The following is a 19,756-nucleotide window of genomic DNA, read 5'->3' on the forward strand; positions in this document are numbered from 1 at the left end:
TATACATTCGTTTTTTAGTTTTGTTTTTCTCCTTTATTTTTTTCCTTTTTTTTTCTTTTTTAGCTTATTTAGATTTTTAGATTTTTTAGTTTTTTATTAGTTTTTAGTTTTTTTTTCTTTTTAGTTTTTTTGTCCCGGTCGTCATTTATATCCCCCTGTTTCCCCCGGTGTCCCCGTTGTAGTTGTGTCCCTGTGTCCCGGTCGTCATTTATATTCCCTGTGTCCCGGTCATCATTTGTATCCCGGTGTACCGGTCTGTATATACATTCGTTTTTTAGTTTTGTTTTTCTCCTTTATTTTTTTCCTTTTTTTTTCTTTTTTAGTTTATTTAGATTTTTAGATTTTTTAGTTTTTTTATTAGTTTTTAGTTTTTTTTTCTTTTTAGTTTTTTTGTAGTTTTTACCTTCTTTTTAGTTTTGTTAATTTTTTTTTTTTACTTATGTCCTGGTCGTCATTTATACTCCCTGTGTCCCGGTGCTTTGTTGATTGCTAATCGAACATTCCTTTTGTCCTGGTCGCTTTCTCTTTGAGTGTCGTCATTTATTATTTTCTTTTTTAGTTCTTTTAGTTTTTACCTTTTTTAGTTTTTTTTAGTTTTTTAGATGAAAATTTTTTTTAGTTTTTTCCTTTTTTTCTTTTTAGTTTTTTATTGGTTTTTACCTTTATGTTAGCTTTTTTCAGTTTTTTCCTTTTTTTAGTTTTTTTTAGTTTTTAGTTTTTTTAGTTTTTTACCTTTTTTTAGTTTTTTTTAGTTTTTTTAGTTTTTTAGCTTTTTTATTTTTTTTATTAGTTTTAGTTTTTTTTGTGGTTTTTGCCTTTTTTTTTAGTTTTTTAGCTTTTTTATTAGTTTTTAGTTTTTTTTTGTAGTTTTGCCTTTTTTTAGCTTTTTCAGTTCTGACGTCACCTGATCCAGTTTTTTCAGGTGACGTCACCTGATCCACGATCCACAGATCCACAGACAACTTATTTTTATATATATAGATAGTTTTTTTTTTTACTTATGTCCTGGTCGTCATTTATACTCCCTGTGTCCCGGTGCTTTGTTGATTGCTAATCGAACATTCCTTTTGTCCTGGTCGCTTTCTCTTTGAGTGTCGTCATTTATTTTTTTCTTTTTTAGTTCTTTTAGTTTTTCCCTTTTTTAGATTTTTTTTAGTTTTTTAGATGAAAATTTTTTTTAGTTTTTTCCTTTTTTTCTTTTTAGTTTTTTATTGGTTTTTACCTTTATTTTAGCTTATTTTTCAGTTTTTTCCTTTTTATTATTTTTTTTTTATTTTTTATTTTTTTTAGTTTTTTACCTTTTTTTAGTTTTTTTTAGTTTTTTTAGTTTTTTAGCTTTTTTACTTTTTTTATTAGTTTTTAGTTTTTTTTTGTAGTTTTTGCCTTTTTTTAGTTTTTTCAGTTTTTTTTTAGTTTTTTATTGGTTTTTACCTTTATTTTAGCTTATTTTTCAGTTTTTTCCTTTTTTTTTAGTTTTTTTTAGTTTTTAGTTTTTTTAGTTTTTTACCTTTTTATAGTTTTTTTAGTTTTTTAGCTTTTTTATTTTTTTTATTAGTTTTTAGTTTTTTTTGTAGTTTTTGCCTTTTTTTAGTTTTTTTAATTTTTTAGCTTTTTGATTAGTTTTTAGTTTTTTTTTGTAGTTTTTGCCTTTTTTTAGTTTTTTAGTTTTTTAGCTTTTTTATTTTTTTTATTAGTTTTTAGTTTTTTTTGTAGTTTTTGCCTTTTTTTAGTTTTTTCAGTTTTGACGTCACCTGATCCAGTTTTTTCAGGTGACGTCACCTGATCCATCCATCCATCCACAGACAGACAACTTATTTTTATATATATAGATACTTCCTGGCTGCAGTCCCTTCAAACACTTTACATACTTGTGTTCCTAAGTCAAAAATTCCCCTCAAAAGACTAGATCCAGCTGTAATCGGAGCGTGTGAGAATGCATAAATTACACCAAGGGACTAACCACTCGGATTGTTTAAGAGCGATTCAGTCAAGTATTAGTTAGTTGTAACCTGTTTAAACAGAGTCTCGAGAATAAGTAGCGTGCAGACATCAAACTGTCAGTTAATAAATACATATAAAAAAAATTATGTTGTATAAATAATTACTAGAAGCATTGCTAAGGATAACCTGCACCTAATCGTATCTTTGAGTGAGAAACCCCTTAAGTTCAACCTGCTTATGTTTGTTTAGTTGAAGCATCGAAGAAAACTAATACCTTTGTATTTGACTGATTTGCCGCTTAAGAAAAAGAATTGACTAGGGAGTTAAATTCTTGGACTTTGGCTAGGCCTCAAAGGAATATATAGTAAAGAATAAGTGGCTCTTTATACTCAACATTTTAGTTAGTATAGGCTAGAGTTCGTTCTTTCTTATAATTCTTTAATGTGTTTTCAGTTGACAATATAATGAAGTATCTAGGTCCTTTTTGTAATCCACTTACTATAGAGTTTGTTCTTTATCAAAAACTTAAATAATTACTATGTGCAACACTTTGATATTACCATTAAAAACTAGCTACCCCTGCAACCCAGATCTTAGCTATAAATTTTATCATTTGCTATGTTCAAAAGTTAGTTTTTAATATAGCCTTTATAAAATATTGAAGTTACTATGGGCTCAAGTTCGCTCTTTATGATAAAAATAAAAAAAACAAGTTTTTTTAAATGAAAGTAAGAAGCAACATTAAAACTTAAAACGAACAGAAATTACTTCGTATATGAAAGGGGCTGCTTCCTCCTCAATGCCTCGCTCTTTACGCTGAAGTTTGTCACTGTTTTAAAAAGCAGAGTTAAGAGAAAGAGTCAAAACAGTCGTTTTGATGACAAAGACTAAATTTGATGAAACTTGCATATTTAAAATCAGCATAAAAATACGATTCTTTTGATATAGCTTTTAGCATCAAAATTCCATTTTTTAGAGTTTCGTTTACTATTGAGCCGGGTCCCTCCTTACTACAGTTCGTTACCACGAACTGTTTGATATCTTAAATTTTAGCTACTGTATGCTGTGAGTTTGTTCTTTACTGGTTTTCAGGTATATCTGATGAAACTTACACAGTCCCCGTTTACGTGCTTGTCTTTTACTAAGTTGCTGCTACCGCAACAATCACTATTAATATATGGGCTAGAATACGTTCTTTACTTTAATTTCTAATAAATTAATTTCATTTCATATCTCACTTTGAAGCTATAATTGTCTCCTGGAATCAATTTTTCTGACTTAACTCCTAAAGTACGTATCTCCATAACGTTATTCTATATTTTCATAGAAAAACAATCTATTTTTTTAATTATTTTTCTTACATAGTCCCCATTTATAGAGAAATTCATCGATCCAGTATGTAATACTATACCCCAGACAAACAACATTAAAAAAAATGCTTGTATTATTTTAACTTCTACTTACTATATGCCGTGGCTCTCATATTCCTAATTTATAGAGAAATACATCAATCCTCTATATAACACTATACCCCAGAGAAGTAACTTTACTAGAGATTCTTGTACTATCTTAACTTTTACTTACTATGTGCCGTAGTTAGTTCTTTACTATATTCCGAACTGTTTCCGGTGAATTTTACATAGCCCCATTTTATGGAGAACTACGTCAATCCTCTATGTAACACTATTCCCTAGACAAGTAACTTTTCAAAAGATCCTCGTTCTATCTTAACTTTTAGCTACTATGCGCCGTAGTTTATTCTTCACTTGGTTTGAGCTCTTTACGATGAATCTTACATAGTCCCCATTTATAGAGAACTATATTAATTCTTTATGTAACACCATGCCCCAGACAAATAACTTTTCAAAAGATGCTTGTATTATATTAATATTTAGTTACCATGTTTCGTGGCTTGTTGCTTACTAGCTTCTAGCTCTTTCCAATTAATCTTACATAGTGTCCATTTATATCGAACAACATCGATCCTTTCCGTAACACAATACCCCAAGACGAGTAACTTTTCAAAGATTCTTGTACTATCTTAAATTTTAGTTACGATGCGCCTTAGTTTGTTCTTTGATATGTACTAGCTCTTTCTGATGAATCTTGCATAGTCCCCATTTAAAGAGAGCTACATTAATCCTTTATGTAACAACATGCCCTAGACAAGTATTTTTCGAAAAGCTTCTTTTACTATCTTATTTACTATGCGCCGTAGTTTTTCTGTTCTAGGTTCCAGCTCTTTCCGATGAATCTTGCATAGTCCCCATTTAAAGAGAGCTAAATTAATCCTTTATGTAACAACATGCCTCAGACAAGTATTTTTTAAAAAGCTTCTTTTACTATCTTAACTTTTATTTACTATGCGCCGCAGTTTTTCTGTTCTAGGTTCCAGCTCTTTCCGATGAATCTTAAATTGTCTCATCTATACAGAACTACACCGAAGAGAACTGCAAGCCGATTCACTCCTTATTACAGCTCGTTACCACGAACTGTTTGAAACTGTATACCCCAGTCAAGTAATTTTTCAAAAGATCCTTGTATTATCTTAACGTTTAGTCACCATGGACCATGGTTTGTTCTTTACTAAGGTTTGCTGGTCCCATATTCTAGTGCGCTTCTGTTAGATTTCAATTTACCAACATCTAGGTGCTCTATGTTACATCTAAAGATGTAACATAGTTCATTCTTGACTGTAATCAACATTTGAAAGTGGGAAATCCCTTCTTAATGAAATTGTTCTGGCTCTATTCTTTGGATTAACGGGTTATTGCACATCTTAGAATGAGAAGCGATCGTCTCCTACTAGGTTGCTAGCTACTGCTACAGTTGATGAGGCTTTGATCCAAAATACATTTTTTTATAAATAGTTCCTAATGAGAAAATGCTATCTGACACTGATAAATAATTGGTTACTATTATTTCGGTCTATCTTAAAATTAAAAATGTAAAACAAAAAGAAAATCGAAGTGATTTGAATTAAAATAAGACCAAATAATGGGTCTAGTAAAGAACAAACCATAAATCTAGTAAACATAAAATTGGGAATCTAGAAAAGATCAAAACATAAATCTAGTGAAAAGCATATCATGAATCTAGTAGTGAACAAACTATAAATCTAGTAAATAGTACCATAGTTGCAACAATTGCTGAAGCTTTAGAAACCAAAGCCCATAGTAAACAAAAGTAAAAAAGAAAAGTTCGGAAAAAAACTGTAATCCGGCGGGGTTTTGTAATTTATTGCTTAGAATCTGAGATCAGCTTTAATCTGTCAAAAGCCTATCTAGACTCTGTTGTTGAAGAAGCAAACACACATTGCCATAGCCAGAAAGTCTAATGAAGTCAATTACTAGGCTTCCATGCTAAAGCTACTATCTGGTAAAAAAAAAAAAACTACGGGAACTATTTAGTAAACAACAATGTCAAGTCACTATGGTGATTGGCAGGAATGGCGACTATTATTTCGGTTTATCTTACAGGAAAACACAAGGAAACTTTATCTTAACAGGAAACTTGCTTTATAGCACGAAAAAATTTATGGGAAATTCTAAAAAAAGCACAGGAAGGGAAAGACCACCCTTGTTACATGTCCGTTACATTATCCAAGCATCTTTGATTACCTTCACGATTTTGAATATGAGGTTTCACTGTATTTAGTACCGGTATCATTAAGTGAGATGAAGTGGGTCATCTACGACATCAGAAGTAATACCTCTGGTAGCAATGTCATATCGATAGGAGCGATTAAATTTATTCTGTCACTAACCTAGAAGTGTTTTTGTCGCGAATAAATTGTGCATTAAAAGTTTTTTTTTTCCGTCATGTTTGAAGAAGCTAGTGTAACTCCTGTTCATAAGGGTGGTGAGGCAAATAATTTAGGAAAACATTGGCCGATTTCTGTTCTTCCTGTGTTATCACGTGTTTTAGAGAAGTCCTTTGCTGCCCATCTTTGTGTATAGTTTGAGCGTCGTAGTCTGTTAATTCCTACCCAATTCTACCTTCGCCGTTGTCAAACAACAGAACAAGCTGTTGTCTTTTTAAGCAGCGTAGTAAATGAAGCACTGGACGAAAGATACAGGATTTTGCCAATATTTTTAACACAGTTAAAGCTTTTGGCATAGTAGATCATGATCTGCTGCTTCTAAAATGTTAGTTTCATGGCATAAGAGTTCCTGGGCTTAATTGTATGTTACTTTTACTGAAGAGTTTAATTATTTATGGTCGCTTTTTTCAATGCCTGTTTCGTTTTCCTACTTTTGACCCAAAACAGGAGTATGGCAGTTCCGCTTGTAAAAAAAAAAAAATAATAATAAAAAAAAAAAAAATTAACATCTTAAAAAAACCTATCAATTTTCTATTTTATCAAAAAATATAAGTTAAATTTTGGTACTCTGCCACGAAAGACGACATTTAGGACTTCTAGGGGGGAAACATCATTTTAAGCAATCGGATTGAATATTCATCCAGAAAACACAGTAAACCCCTTTTTTTTAGTTTTTGCAGATGACCTGGTCTAAAACAACTACAGCTGTTCAGAGCCACAGTGCCGTTGATGAGGACAAAGAAAGGGCTGTACAAGATTGGTCACACAGCCAAAATTTCGGAAAATATCCAAACTTTTTAAAAGAAAATTTGCTACTTTAAAGCCTGTTTTCAGCGAAAATACTCTTTTTTTCACCAATTCTAACAGCCTTTCCCAAGAAAATATTTTCGACACGGAGGACTGTGGAAAATGTTTTCTCTACACGAGTATGACTTGTTGAAAAGGTGACGAGAAGCTCATTCACCGCGCTCAACAACGGGCATAACTCGTTTCTCTAGATATCCTCCACAAACTTGACATCTAGATGTCTAGCTTGTTCACCGCCCTCTTCAATGGTACATAACTCGTTTCTCTAGATGTCCAATAAACTGTATTTGCCATATACGTAAGCTTTGAACTGTGTTACACACATTCATTTTTTTAAAGGTCTGTTGAAAGACAAGGAGAGATATTAATTATTTTAAAGTTTTGTTACTATGAAAGATTAAGAGACGAGCGGTAATAAATTAATAGAGATTTAATAACCGGATATATCAATACCTGACACACGTTATATTTTTCACTTATTTTAAGTAAAGAGCCAAATTGTGTGAAATTATTACGCTGGAACTTACTTGTCCAACAAGTGATACATCACCATAATTCTGTATAACTCCTTGTAGTTCTAAAAACTACAAAGTTATCTTTTCCCTTGGAAATAAAAAAAACTTCAAACTTCAGCATTCTAACAACGAAAGCAAAGAATGTAACGAAAATACAACATAAAACAATTATTTATTAATTGTGAATATACACAATTCCCGCCAATTCCAGGATAACACCACTTATCTATTTTCACTCGCACACTCATTTCACTCTGGTCGAGGTACCACATAACTTAAACTTGTCGAAATTTATCAATCCAACAGCTAATCTAGCTCAAGCTATATACACAGTTTAAAATCGAGCTAGAGTTTAGTGCCATTGACATTTTATTACGCTTAATATTATGTTTAGTTTTTACTCTTTTTGATTTTTCTGTTTAAAGTTGAACTTTCTTTTCAACTCTTCTTCCCTTTCCCTCCATTATCCTCCCTTGTTATTAGATATTGACAGCATGATCTCCTCATTTATTTTTAGCCTTTCAGACTTTTATTTGTGTCCAGTATTTGACTAATTTTCCCATTTAAAGCTGAGCGAGCTTTATTTTCACCCATTCTTCCATTTCTCCCCATTATACTCCCTTCTTATTAAATTTTGAAAGCTATTATCTCCATATCATCGGTGGTCTTATTTTTGAATAAAGCCGTCGTTTAGAAGGGGGGGGGGCAGTTGCTTCAAACAATTTGAAGAATAAAATTATTTTAGCCCATGCCCCTTGACTATCTGGATAAGGAACCCTCCCCCCAATAAAAATGCTAGAAATTCACTCGTACTTATGAGCTATCAAACAGTTCGCGGTAAGGAGCGACCAGGCTCAATAGTAACCGAAACTCTAAAAAATGAAATTTTGATATCAATAGTTACATCAAAAGAATGGCATTTTAATGCTGATTTTAAATATATAAGTTTCATCAAGATTAGTCTTACCCATCAAAAGTTGCCTCATTTTAGAAAATAGGCGAAAACCCCTAAAACTCATACGATCTTAACGAAAATCACACCATCAGATTCAGTGTCAGAGAACCTTATTGTAGAAGTTGCAAGCCCCTATCTACAAAAATGTGGAATTTCGCATTTTTTGCCAGAAGACAAATAATGGATGCGTGTTTATTTGTTTTTTGTTTTCCCAGGGGTGATCGTATCGACTCAGTGGTCCTAGAATGTCGCGAAAGGGCTCATTCTAACGGAAATTCATAGTTCTAGTGTCCTTTTTAAGTGACCCAAAAAATTGGAGGGCACCTAGGCCCCCTTCCACGCTCATTTTTTCCCCAAAGTCACCGGATCAAAATTCTGAGATAGCCATTTTATTCACCATAGTCGAAAAGCCCAATAACTATGTCTTTGGGGACGACTTACTCCCCCGCAGTCCCCATGGGAGGGCCTGCAAGTTACAGACTTTGACGTGTGTTTACATATAATAATGGTTACTGGGAAGTGTACAGACGTTTTCAGGGGGATTTTTTTGGTTTGGGGAGGATATTTGAGGGGGATGGTTACTGGGGAGGATATTTTCATAGAGGAACTTCTCATGGGGGAAGAGACTTTCAAAGGAGGGGGCATAGGATTTTCTAGCATTATTTAAAAAAAACAATGAAAAATAAAGATAAAAAGTTTTTTCTACTGAAGGTGAGAAGCAGCATTAAAACTTAAAACGAACAAAAATTATTACGCATATGAGTGGTTTACCTCCTCGTAATACCTCGCTCTTTACGCTAAAGTATTTTTAGTAATTTCAACTATTTATTCTACGGCCTTTGTGATTCAGGGGTCATTCTTAAGGAATTGGGACAGAATTTAAGCTTTAATGTAAAGAGCGAGGTATCGACGAGGGCTGAGCCCCCTCATATACGCAATAAAAACATACGAATATAGAAGTTCACCACGTAATTTAATTCGTAAGTTATGTATATTTTTTACTTATGAAAACGTTCGTAAAAAATTATAAGTTATAGTTGCCTTTTTAAGTAATCAAAAAATTGGAGGCAACTAGGCCTCCTCCCTCGCTCCTTTTTTCTCAAAATCTTCCGATTAAAACTATGAAAAAGTCATTTAGCCCCAATAAATTAATATGAAAATTTCGTTTTAATTATTTATGTGCGGAGAGCCAAGATCAAACCATGCATTAATTAAAAAACGTCCAAAAATTAAACAAAAAAAAGTTTTTTAAATGAAAGTAAGGAGCGACATTAAAACTTAAAATGAACAGAAATTACTCAGTATTTGAAAGGGGCTTTTCCTCCTCAACGCCCCGCTCTTTACGCTAAAGTTTTTTACTGTTTTAAAATGTAGAGTCAAGAAAAAGAGTCAAACTTTAGCGTAAAGAGCGGGGCGTTGAGGAGGAAAAGTCCCTTTAAAATACGGAGTAATTTCTGTTCGTTTAAGTTTTAATGTCGCTCCTTACTTTCATTAAAAAAAAAACTTTTTTGTTTTTTGTTTAATCGCTTTAAAAAATGATATTGACACACTGATTTTGTTTCAAATTCTAGTTCTATTATTCCAAAAAATAGATAGAAGTTAATTTTTTTTCTTTTCGAATGATTTGATAATGCCATATATACATATATATACATATATATATATATATATATATATATATATATATATATATATATATATATATATATATATATATATATATATATATATATATATATATATATATATATACATATATATATATACATATATATATATATATATATATATATATATATATATATATATATATATATATATATATATATATATATATATATATATATATATATATATATATTAGTAGCACTTAACTACTTCAAGAAAAATCGATAATTTTGCTATCGATGCTATCAAATAGTAATTTAAATTCTATCAAAAGAGACTTGAATAAAATCACCATTTCACTGTAAGGGCATTAGTCATTTTCGGGATTGCATGAAAATCAGTCCTCAAATAGTTCAGCCTTTCTTCAAGTTGTTGCCCATTAAGCCAACGCTCAAACAGCATTGTCAAGTCTTCACTCTCTTCACTGTTTCTTTTCGGCAAATTTTGGTAAGTCTTCTTCAATTTGGCAAGAATCTCTTTTGAGGATTGGTCTTCTTCAACTCGCAGTTGTGCACCACCGTTAATGCAACCTAAATTTAAATTCCAATCAAGCTCTTGAAAATGCTTATCTTTTTGTTTCCGATGCTTATAATCCCCAAAACTTGCATGCAATTTAAATCTTTTTACTCTATCTGTAAAGTGCGATTCTTTAGTCTTAAGTTACATTATCGATAATACACTTTCTGAGTCAGCTAATAATGTCGCCCTTGTAAGGTTTTTAGGAAAACACTAACGAATTCTTTTTTACAATTTTTTCCTTCTTTCCTTCTTTGTGATGTTGGATTTATCAGCTTTTTCTTTAGCTACTTTAGTGCAAGCTATAGTTTTATTGTATATATATATATATATATATATATATATATATATATATATATATATATATATATATATATATATATATATATATATATATATATATATATATATATTTATATATATATATATACCTAGGGGGGGCTAGCGTGAAACATCTTGTAGGGAAGTATCTAAAGTGTAGGTATTTAAGCCTGTTTTGTTCCCTATTATACCAGGTCGTCGAACCTAGCGCGAGGCGATTGTATTTAGTTGTTACTTTTATTTGCAATTCTGGGTGACGTATATAAACTAATTCATTAGCTGACTGAAAAAACAGCATTTTTTTTTAGTTTGGTCAATTTATAAAAGCAAAAAAAAACAAAAAAATAGAGAAAGTAAATTATCAATATATTATACTGTGGAGGATCCTTGGTAATGATGATGAAAACTGAGATTATACTTGCTTATTCAAGAATAAAAAAAAGTTATTTTATAGTCATAACCTGCCGAATCCCGGGGAGCTAAAGTTGTATTGTATTTTATTCTTTACTTTGCTTCATTTTTGTGTTGCGCTTTGCTTTTCGTTTTTGTGTTGTCTTGCTTTATTTCGTTAATAAACTACTCTTATTCATTCTTTTCTTTTCTTTCCAATTATCATTACTATTATTAGCAATAGTAATATTAATATCAATATTCATAACCAGGGTCCTATCCAGGATTTTTTTCTCGGGGGGAGGGGGGTTTACATACAAGAATCCCTCAAAAACGTATAAAAAATGTGTTAATATCCATGGTTGTCACATTCTTACGAGTCAGACGAACATTTTTTTTGGGGGGGAGGGGGGTGTTCAAACCTCCTAACCACCCAGATGGATACGGTCTTGTTCATAACACTCATCGTTCAAATGCTTTATGAAATATCTTTTGTTTTAATGATCATTGGCTGTTTCGACAAGCATAAGACTTCTGAGCCCATGGCATTTTTTCGTTTGGTTCTTGTGCCTTTTTGTGAATTGATTTCAACAATAAACAATTTAATTAAAGTGACAAATTCTATTATGCAATAACAAATGTATTATTGTGATTTTACAACTATACTAAATTCTATTGTTAATACAAGGTTATGCCCTCCCAAATAAAACTTCTTCCATTTCCCATTAATTACATCTAATCCTAGCCTTTTTTTAAATGATTTTAATTATAAATGTTTGAATTTTTTTTCACTAAATTCGTATTTGAAATTAATTTGTTATTAAAATCAATTTAAAACACTTGAACTAACCTTTGAATAAAAGAATAAGATTTGAAACCAATGTGCTTGTTCATTGATGTTATTTCCCTAGAAAAGCTAGAATATTTATTCTTTAATAGGTTTTTAGGTAAAGGTGCAATTGTACTAAAACAACCCAAATTTGAAACAACAATTAATGCATATCCGATTTTTGTGACTTTAGTTATTGATATTGTTCAAGGCCGAAATTTCGTCTTAAAGGCAATGACATCTTATAGAGAATTTTTCATAATTAATTTTATAGATTCAACAAGTTCTATTTCTAGTTATTAATTCTATCTAAATAACGAAGAAGATGTCTTCAAAAAACGAAAATCGGGACATCCTGATAGGGGAGAGAAGAGACAAAATCAATTGAATATAAAAAATGAGACAAAGGTTATAACAGTAGACGTAAAGGAAGCAGGAACCACGGAATTCTCTCAAAAATAATATTAATATCGCAATAAACACACTCATGTCATCCGGGTATTCAGTTTAAGTGACTTATTAATTTTTAAATGTATAAACCTATTTTACAAAATGAAAGTTCAGAGCGAAATTAAAATTTCCAGCAAGCAGGAATTCTTGGGTATGGGGCGGGCTTCCCCTCCCTTATTACCCAATCTTAGCATTAAAGATTTATAGAGATTTACTGAAAGCATTTTTGAATGCAGCAAATATAGATAGTGGGCAATTTCAAGTATTTTATTTGCCGATTGCCTTCCAAAACATTGGAAATGAAAATGTCACTCCTTCATACAAATGGGCATCAATTAGCCCTTCCCTTCTCTACCAACCCTTAGATGAGGAAAAGCTCATTTCATTTAATTCCTATTACGTAAAAGCATTACATCTTGGAGGGTTGAGGGAGGGGAGAGGGCAAGCCCGATCACATATAGGATGTTCTCGGTTCGTTTCCAGTTGACAATGGCTCCGAAAGGTCCTCTCTATAAATTAGCTAATTTAAGCCTAGTAAAATAGTTGCCTCCATACTCTTTAGACTGAAAGTACAGAAGCTATCACTCTGATCAGCTGTATAGAGGAAAAACCAGTGGAAACAACCATCAATTTTATTTCAGCTTCGTAAGGGGGTGGGGGGCATTCCTATGCTTGGACATTCTATATTACTTAGGATTTTCAAACGGACCTTCCTACATTATGTTATAAAATGGTCTTAAAAACTAAAGTTGTTCAATAGAGCAGTCACCTATATAATAGGCGACTGAACTTCAATAGGGGAAAGGTCTATTTACCTCTCAAAATCAATTCTTATTACCTGAAGGGCATGCCATGACTTCAACATAATTATATTGACATTTCTTCCTCTTCAGCTTCTGTACTAAATTTTGTATGTTTCTGAAGCCGTTGGCTATTGCAAACCTAAGTGTTTTTCCTTCATGTTCCACAACTGCTTCAAGTAGGTCTTGGTTCCTGAAATAGCCAAACAAATTTCAGTGCAAATCCTAGAATAAGAACAATGTTCTCAGTCTCAAACTTCCTCTCTGCCCAGACGACCACAAAACTAAATACTATTGTACACGATAGTTGCGGCAATAGTTTGAACTCAGTAAATAGCCAACTATGGCTCATAAGAGGGCAATGGGTAGAATATAGTACACCTTCATACATGGTCAAAAGTCTTTCTTTTCCTTAACTAAATACTATTGTACACTGTAGTACCAGCAATAGTTTGAACTCAGTAAATAGCCAACTATGGCCCGTTGCGACCATCAGAAACAGCAGTTTTTAGAAGAAAATTTCAAGGGACAAATCTTTGCCACCTAACACACTTTTTGAAAATAGTAATTTTTTATTTAATCGGAAGCGCACATCGTTTCAGGCATGTTAGCCCAACTAGTGTAAGCACCCCAGCTATAGCACCAGTGATTGTACAGTTTGTAAGAAGAGAAACAGCTTTTCAGGTTTATAGGCTCAAGTCGAAGCTTGCCAGTTCGGGAATTTTTGTGAGTGAATTTCTTACAAAGCAAAAAAGTCAATATTAGAGGCTGCGGGAGATAGATTCTGGGTTAAGCATGTTTGGACGGAAAAAAGGTCGAATTTTAGCTCGCTTGCCAGGTGATGCTTCTATGCGAAAAATCTGTTCGGTGTCGTACACGTTCTGATTGATATTGGGTTACTGTGCTTTTTCAGATTGCCTATTTGCAGTGTATCCACCTGTTTTTTTATATTATTGTCACCCTGGTTGCGCTGTTCCTTGTACCCATACTCTTACTTTCACTTTGTTTGTTTTTACCTCTCCGAAAAAAAATAAAAATAAACTGGAGTTTTTGAGAAGTGTTTATTTTGATGTGTGTGAATACCGGCACGTGTCTTGAGACACATATGAATAATTGTTTCCGGATTGAGGATGTATTGGATGCCCGAGTAGGTCAAGATTTTAATGTTCCATTTGTTAGTTTAAAACCGCTGCAGAAAAGTTTATATATATTCTGCCCTCGATTATTTTATGGAAAAAATCTCTGTGTTTATGTTCGTGGAATCGCCACTTAACTCCAGGGTAAAGGCGTGTGGTCTGCTTAAGAATCTTGTGAATCAGGTACTGTTAAACTCTCTACAGTTTATAATAATTGGGGACCTAAATACTGATATTAATCGATCTTCTGTGAGAAGTGAACTGCTTTTTGAGTGTCTTCCTTCATACCGCGTTGTGCCCAAATCCCACAATTTTTCATATGTTCATCATTCTGGAATCACAAGTGATATTGACCATATTATTTGCTCGCCTGGTATTATCTCTTCTTCTGCTTCTGTTCATGTTAACGAGCAAGATACTGACCACATGCCAATTTCAGCAACATTTACAAAGGATACTGATCTATCGGAAACCAATTGCTCACGAGAAAAATCGAAGTGGTTTGAAAAAAGTAATTGGAGCAAAGCCAATATACCGTACTACATCTCTACCTTGACAACCCTTCTTTCTACCATACGTGTTCCATATCATCTTCTTCAGCGTCAGGTACCTACGAATGGTAAAGCCGATATTGACTGTTATTATAACCAACTTGTGATGTGTATGAAAAGGGCAGAAGAAGCTGTTGTACCTCGACAATGTATTCGTAAAAGAACACAAAAACCTATCTGGTCAATGGACCCTTGTTTAAAGTCGATAAAAAATAAAGCAAAATTATGGCTCCAGATATGGAATGAATGTGGTCGGCCAAGTTCTGGGTGTGTCGCTGATATCAAACGTAAAACTAAAACCAATTATAAACGTTATCTGAGGTCGGCACGTTACCGCGGTATGGATTTCCCTGTATGTAGGGAGGATTGGCGAAAAGTGATCAATTCTGACAAGATAAATGATGAAACTATGACAAGTAATTGCCTTCCAGCTTCAGCTTGGTATAAACATTATTCTTAGATTTTTTCGGTGATTAATTATTCAGTGCATTCTGTATATACTCGCCTTCTTACCCAACTCTTTAGTGCAATGTTTTCGCAACGCCATACAGGTAGAAATAGATAGTACTACAATTAATGATCCTCAGCAAACGGCAGAGCATTTTGCAAGTTATTTCTCAAAAATTGGTCAAACTGTACAACAGGATAATAACCAGAGTCTTGAATCTTTCCACTGTCACGAGCTTCGAGATGATAGAGGTGGTAGATTATCCGTTGAGTTTGAGAAGTGTTCCAGTGAGGAACTACTTAAGATGGTTGGAAACATCAGCTCCAATTCAGCGGGTACATACGGAATGAACCTCCGGACTTTCAAATCAGTGTTGGTTTACCTTCTTCCATGCATCCTTCATATCATAAGCCTGTCGTTAGAAACTGTAATCTTTCATGAAGGTCTCAAGTCAGTCAAGGTTATCCCTCTTCACAAGGGTGGTGCAAGGTCAGATTTCGAAAGCTGGAGACTAATTTCCATCCTTCCTCTTTTCTCAAAAATACGTGAAAAAGTAGTTCATAAATGGCTTTACTTGTACCTACCACAACATGATTTCATAAGAGATACTCAGTTTGGTTTCTGCAAAGGCCACTCAACTACAAATGCAGTGCAGCACGTGTGTGCATTTGCGAATCAGTCTCTTTAAAATGGAAATATGTCTCTCACTGTTTTCATTGATTTTAAAAAGCCATTTAATACAGTTGATTTTAATACTTTGATGAAAAGATTAAAGTCCCTAGGAGTAAAAGGGGTTTGTTTAAAATAGTTTGATTCTTTTTTAAAGGGAAGGTCAATAAAGGTAGTAATTGAAAATGTTACTTTCAGTACGCATCTTGTGAACTGTGGTGTCCCATAAGGCTCAGTTTTCGGTCCGCTCTTATATTTGGTTTATGCAGATACTATGAGATTTTATCTCCATAATTCAGGTCTTACATCTTTTGCTGATGACACGGCTATTTCTTTTTGAGGTATTTCTGGTGATGATCTGATAAATAAAGTATATGTAGGTTTAAAGGATTTAAATGTGTTTACAACTATAAGTATGCTGGTAATTAATGTTAAAGAGACACATTTTATGGCTTTCCGCCGAATTGGCACACCCGTAGATCTGAGAGGGTGAATATTATTATCTGGCATGTCCCTTGAACAGGTTGTTTGGGTGAGGTATTTAGGTTTTCACCTGCATTGTAACATGTCTTGGAAACGTCACAGCGATATTGTGGCATCAAAAGTTGCAGGAGGTCTTGGAATCTTGCGTGGTCCGAAGCACTTCGTACCTGCTCGGGTGTTGTTACTTCTTTATCATGCGATTATTGGCCCCTATATATCTTCCGATTGTGTTTTATGGACTAGCAATTTTATTAGGAATTTTAAGCGTGTACAGATTTTACAGAATAAGGCAGTCCGTTTGGTAGGTGGATACGTTAAACAGAATATTAATACAGTAGCATGTTTTAGGAATTTAAGGGTGATGGGTGTGGGCCAAGTTCGTGACTACCAGACGGCAATGTTTACTTACCAGTATATGCATGAAGTGTGTCCGTTTGTGTTTTTAGATTTGCATAGACAAAATAATGAATTGCATGATTACTATACAAGGAATGCTACTAATCTGGTGACTGAGTATAGGAGTGGTAGACGAACTGGATTCTTAATCAGACATTTGAGCCAGTCGGTATGGCATTAACTCCCTGATAGTGTTAAGGCGGCTGGACACCAACATTTATTAAAAAAAATGAGTAAAGAAATTTTTGTTGGAAGGGTGAAGAGTCACGATTTAGAGAATGAAGGTATTTTTTTTAGTAATATATTTGTTATATTATTAATTATAGTTGAATTGAATTTAAGTTGTTGTTTAAGTTAAGTTGATTTATTGTTAAGTAATTTTCGTTTAATCAGCTGCCATCACAAGCCCTCTAAGGCTTTCTTGCAGCTGGTTATATTTCTGTTGATGAATACTTTTATAGTAATTATTTAAAATAAATAAAAAAAAGTTCAGATTAGCAATTTTTGGGTCCAAAAAGAAATTTGTAAAATTCTTAAATGACGCCCGGTTGATGTAAAAAGTACACAATTGAAATCACTATTGCCGAAAATCCTTGAATAGAGTTCTACAGCCCCCACCTTGAACAATAAGGAATGATAACATTTTTGTATGGGTAACATATATGTGTCTTTCGTTTCTTTAACTAGAAAAATGTCAGTAGGCTATTACGTCAAGCGACTTCGGCAATTGAAGGACATCATAGTTCCTTTATGCATTATTTTATTTGTCATTTTAACCACTGGTTTTATGGCTAAACATTTTTATTTTTGTCTTATTGTGTTGACATTTCTTGTTGCTTTGGATTTTTGTCGTTGCTATTTGTTGTAGCTTTTTGCTATTATTTTTTGTAGGTCTTTATCTCCTTGTTTATTATTGCTATTACTCATTGACATAATTTTTCTTGTTGCAATTTTTTTGTAGCTTCATGCACTATTTAATTCTTTTTTTTTTCAGTGTTGACATGATCGTACGATCTTATTTTTCATTGCATATTTAATTTTCTCTGATTTTACGGTGACAGTGTTTCCGTTCTGTAACATTTAGTTTTGTATTTTTATTTTAACGATTTATATTATTGCGAGTAGTTTTCCTTATATGTGGTGACCTTGAAGTAGTAATTGCAAATTACCCTTTCCGTGTTGCTGTTTTTTGCACATTACTTAATTCATTTTCTTCCTATATTGAGTTCCTCATTTAAGTTTGATGTTATTGTATTGTAATGAAAAAAACGTTTTCTTTTTCTTCTAAACGTTTTCTTTTTCTTCTAAATGTAAGAAAATCATCACTGAGAATAAAATATAACGATGGTTTTAGCGAAATGTCAAAGTTGACCTATTTTCAAATCGTGATATTTTACGTAAAGTTCCACTTCTACTTACAATAGGAGTTGAGCCACCTAAGAAACGAACTTTTAACAGAAAACGTATACTCTTAATAAGAGGGGGAGTCAAACAAGGCGAAACAGAAAAAAAATCATTAAACCTGATTTAAAGCCAATTATTTCATCATATTTTGAAGATAAACTGGTAGCGGATTATAAGCAAAGGGAGAATATACAATGGGCGGAGAAAATTTAGCCTAAAAATTATGTCTAATATGAATTACGCTCTAGTTTAAATGACGGCCTGAAAAAAGGGCAAAAAGGATGCATTTGGCAATTACAAGAAAACAAACAAAAAAAGAAGATATGGGACATGGTATTCAATAATAACCGAAAATATTATTCTATCGCTATTTTATAGCACAGGAAAGGGGAAAAAAAGAGGAGGATTCACTGATTTAACCTATTAATTTCCCAGGGGAAATATTCTTCTATTTCTTTCGGTAGAGAATCTGGGGTAGAAATGGGAACTTTAAGCAGAGCAAGGGAGGTAAGTCCAAAGAGAAAATAACTGAATTTGTCCGAGAGTTAAAGAGGGTATTCTTGGCAAAGCGTAAGTGAATTTCTGGTCTCATTTCCTAGAGGGTGACCCAGTTGGCTCTACAAAAAATAAAGATACAATGTACTTTATGCTAATATTTTATAATAAAGTCGATTATTGGTTTTCTGAGATCCATTTTATCCCTTTGGTGGTTTTTAAAAATTTTAATATTGCTTAGTAAAATATAGTAAAAGATATGAAAAATTTTTTTATTGACTGACAATAACTGGAATACCTTCTCACTGCATATGAGTATTTTTCACTTTAGTTAATAAAGAACAAATCCTGACAATCACAGACCGCTTTTAAGTCAAACAAAGGGTTTTATAGAAAGGAATGTTACACGCTTTTTTAAATTTGAAAAATAAAAAAAAATTTTTTTAACTGAAAGCAAGGAGCGACATTAAAACTTAAAACGAACAGAAATTATTTCTTATATGAAAGAGGCTGTCCCCTCCTCGGCGCATCACTCTTTACGCTAACGTTTGACTCTTTGTCACAACTCTACCTTTTCAAACAATAAAAACTTTAGCATAAAGAGCGAGGCGTTGAGGAAGGGACAGCCCCTTTCATATACGGAATAATTTCTGTTCGTTTTAGTTTTAATGTCGCTTCTTACTTTCGGTTAAAAAACACTTTTTTTTCTTAATTTCTGAACGTTTTTCAACTAGTGCATATTCAAATTCGGCTCACTGTACATGAAAAATTAAAACAAAATTTGCATACGAATTTTTCCAGATTTATTCCGTATATGAAGGAAAGCCCCCTCCTCAATACCTTGCTCTTTGCGCTAAAGCTGTTAGCACTGTCTAAAAACCTTCCTATTCTAATCAAACGGCACCCGTGTTTCAGTAGACGTTCTTGAAAAATTAGGACAAACAGGCAAGGCATTGGGGAGGGGACAACCCTTCATATATGGAATAATATTTGCTCGTTTTTCAAATAATGCCGGTAAATCTGGCTCACCGTCTATGAAATATACCCCTCCCCCTCACAGAAAACTCTTCCGTGGAAATTTCATCCAACGTAAAGTGCACCCCCAGTCAAATCCCCTCCAGACAGTTCCATCCTCGCTGAGAATCCCCCCTCCCTGTAA

General features: G+C 33.0%; 1 protein-coding gene across 4 annotated transcripts in view; it reads right to left on the bottom strand.

Annotated features, from left to right (window-relative positions):
• Positions 1–9,887: 9,887 nt before the first annotated feature.
• Positions 9,888–19,756, bottom strand: part of LOC136032877 (cytosolic iron-sulfur assembly component 3-like) — a 47,927-nt gene continuing 38,058 nt past the window's right edge. For 3 of the 4 annotated variants that reach the window (XM_065713303.1, XM_065713302.1, XM_065713301.1), the window contains exons 9-10: positions 13,054–13,208; positions 9,888–10,239 (exon numbers count right to left, since the gene is read on the bottom strand). In XM_065713303.1, coding sequence (XP_065569375.1) covers positions 9,998–10,239; positions 13,054–13,208 — 397 coding nt within the window. In that variant the 3' untranslated portion in view covers positions 9,888–9,997. The remainder of the gene's footprint in view (positions 10,240–13,053; positions 13,209–19,756) is intronic. The other variant, XM_065713300.1, reaches the window with a different exon arrangement.

This window comes from Artemia franciscana, chromosome 11 (genome assembly GCF_032884065.1).
Source record: "Artemia franciscana chromosome 11, ASM3288406v1, whole genome shotgun sequence".
Classification (NCBI taxonomy): Eukaryota; Metazoa; Arthropoda; class Branchiopoda; order Anostraca; family Artemiidae; genus Artemia; species Artemia franciscana.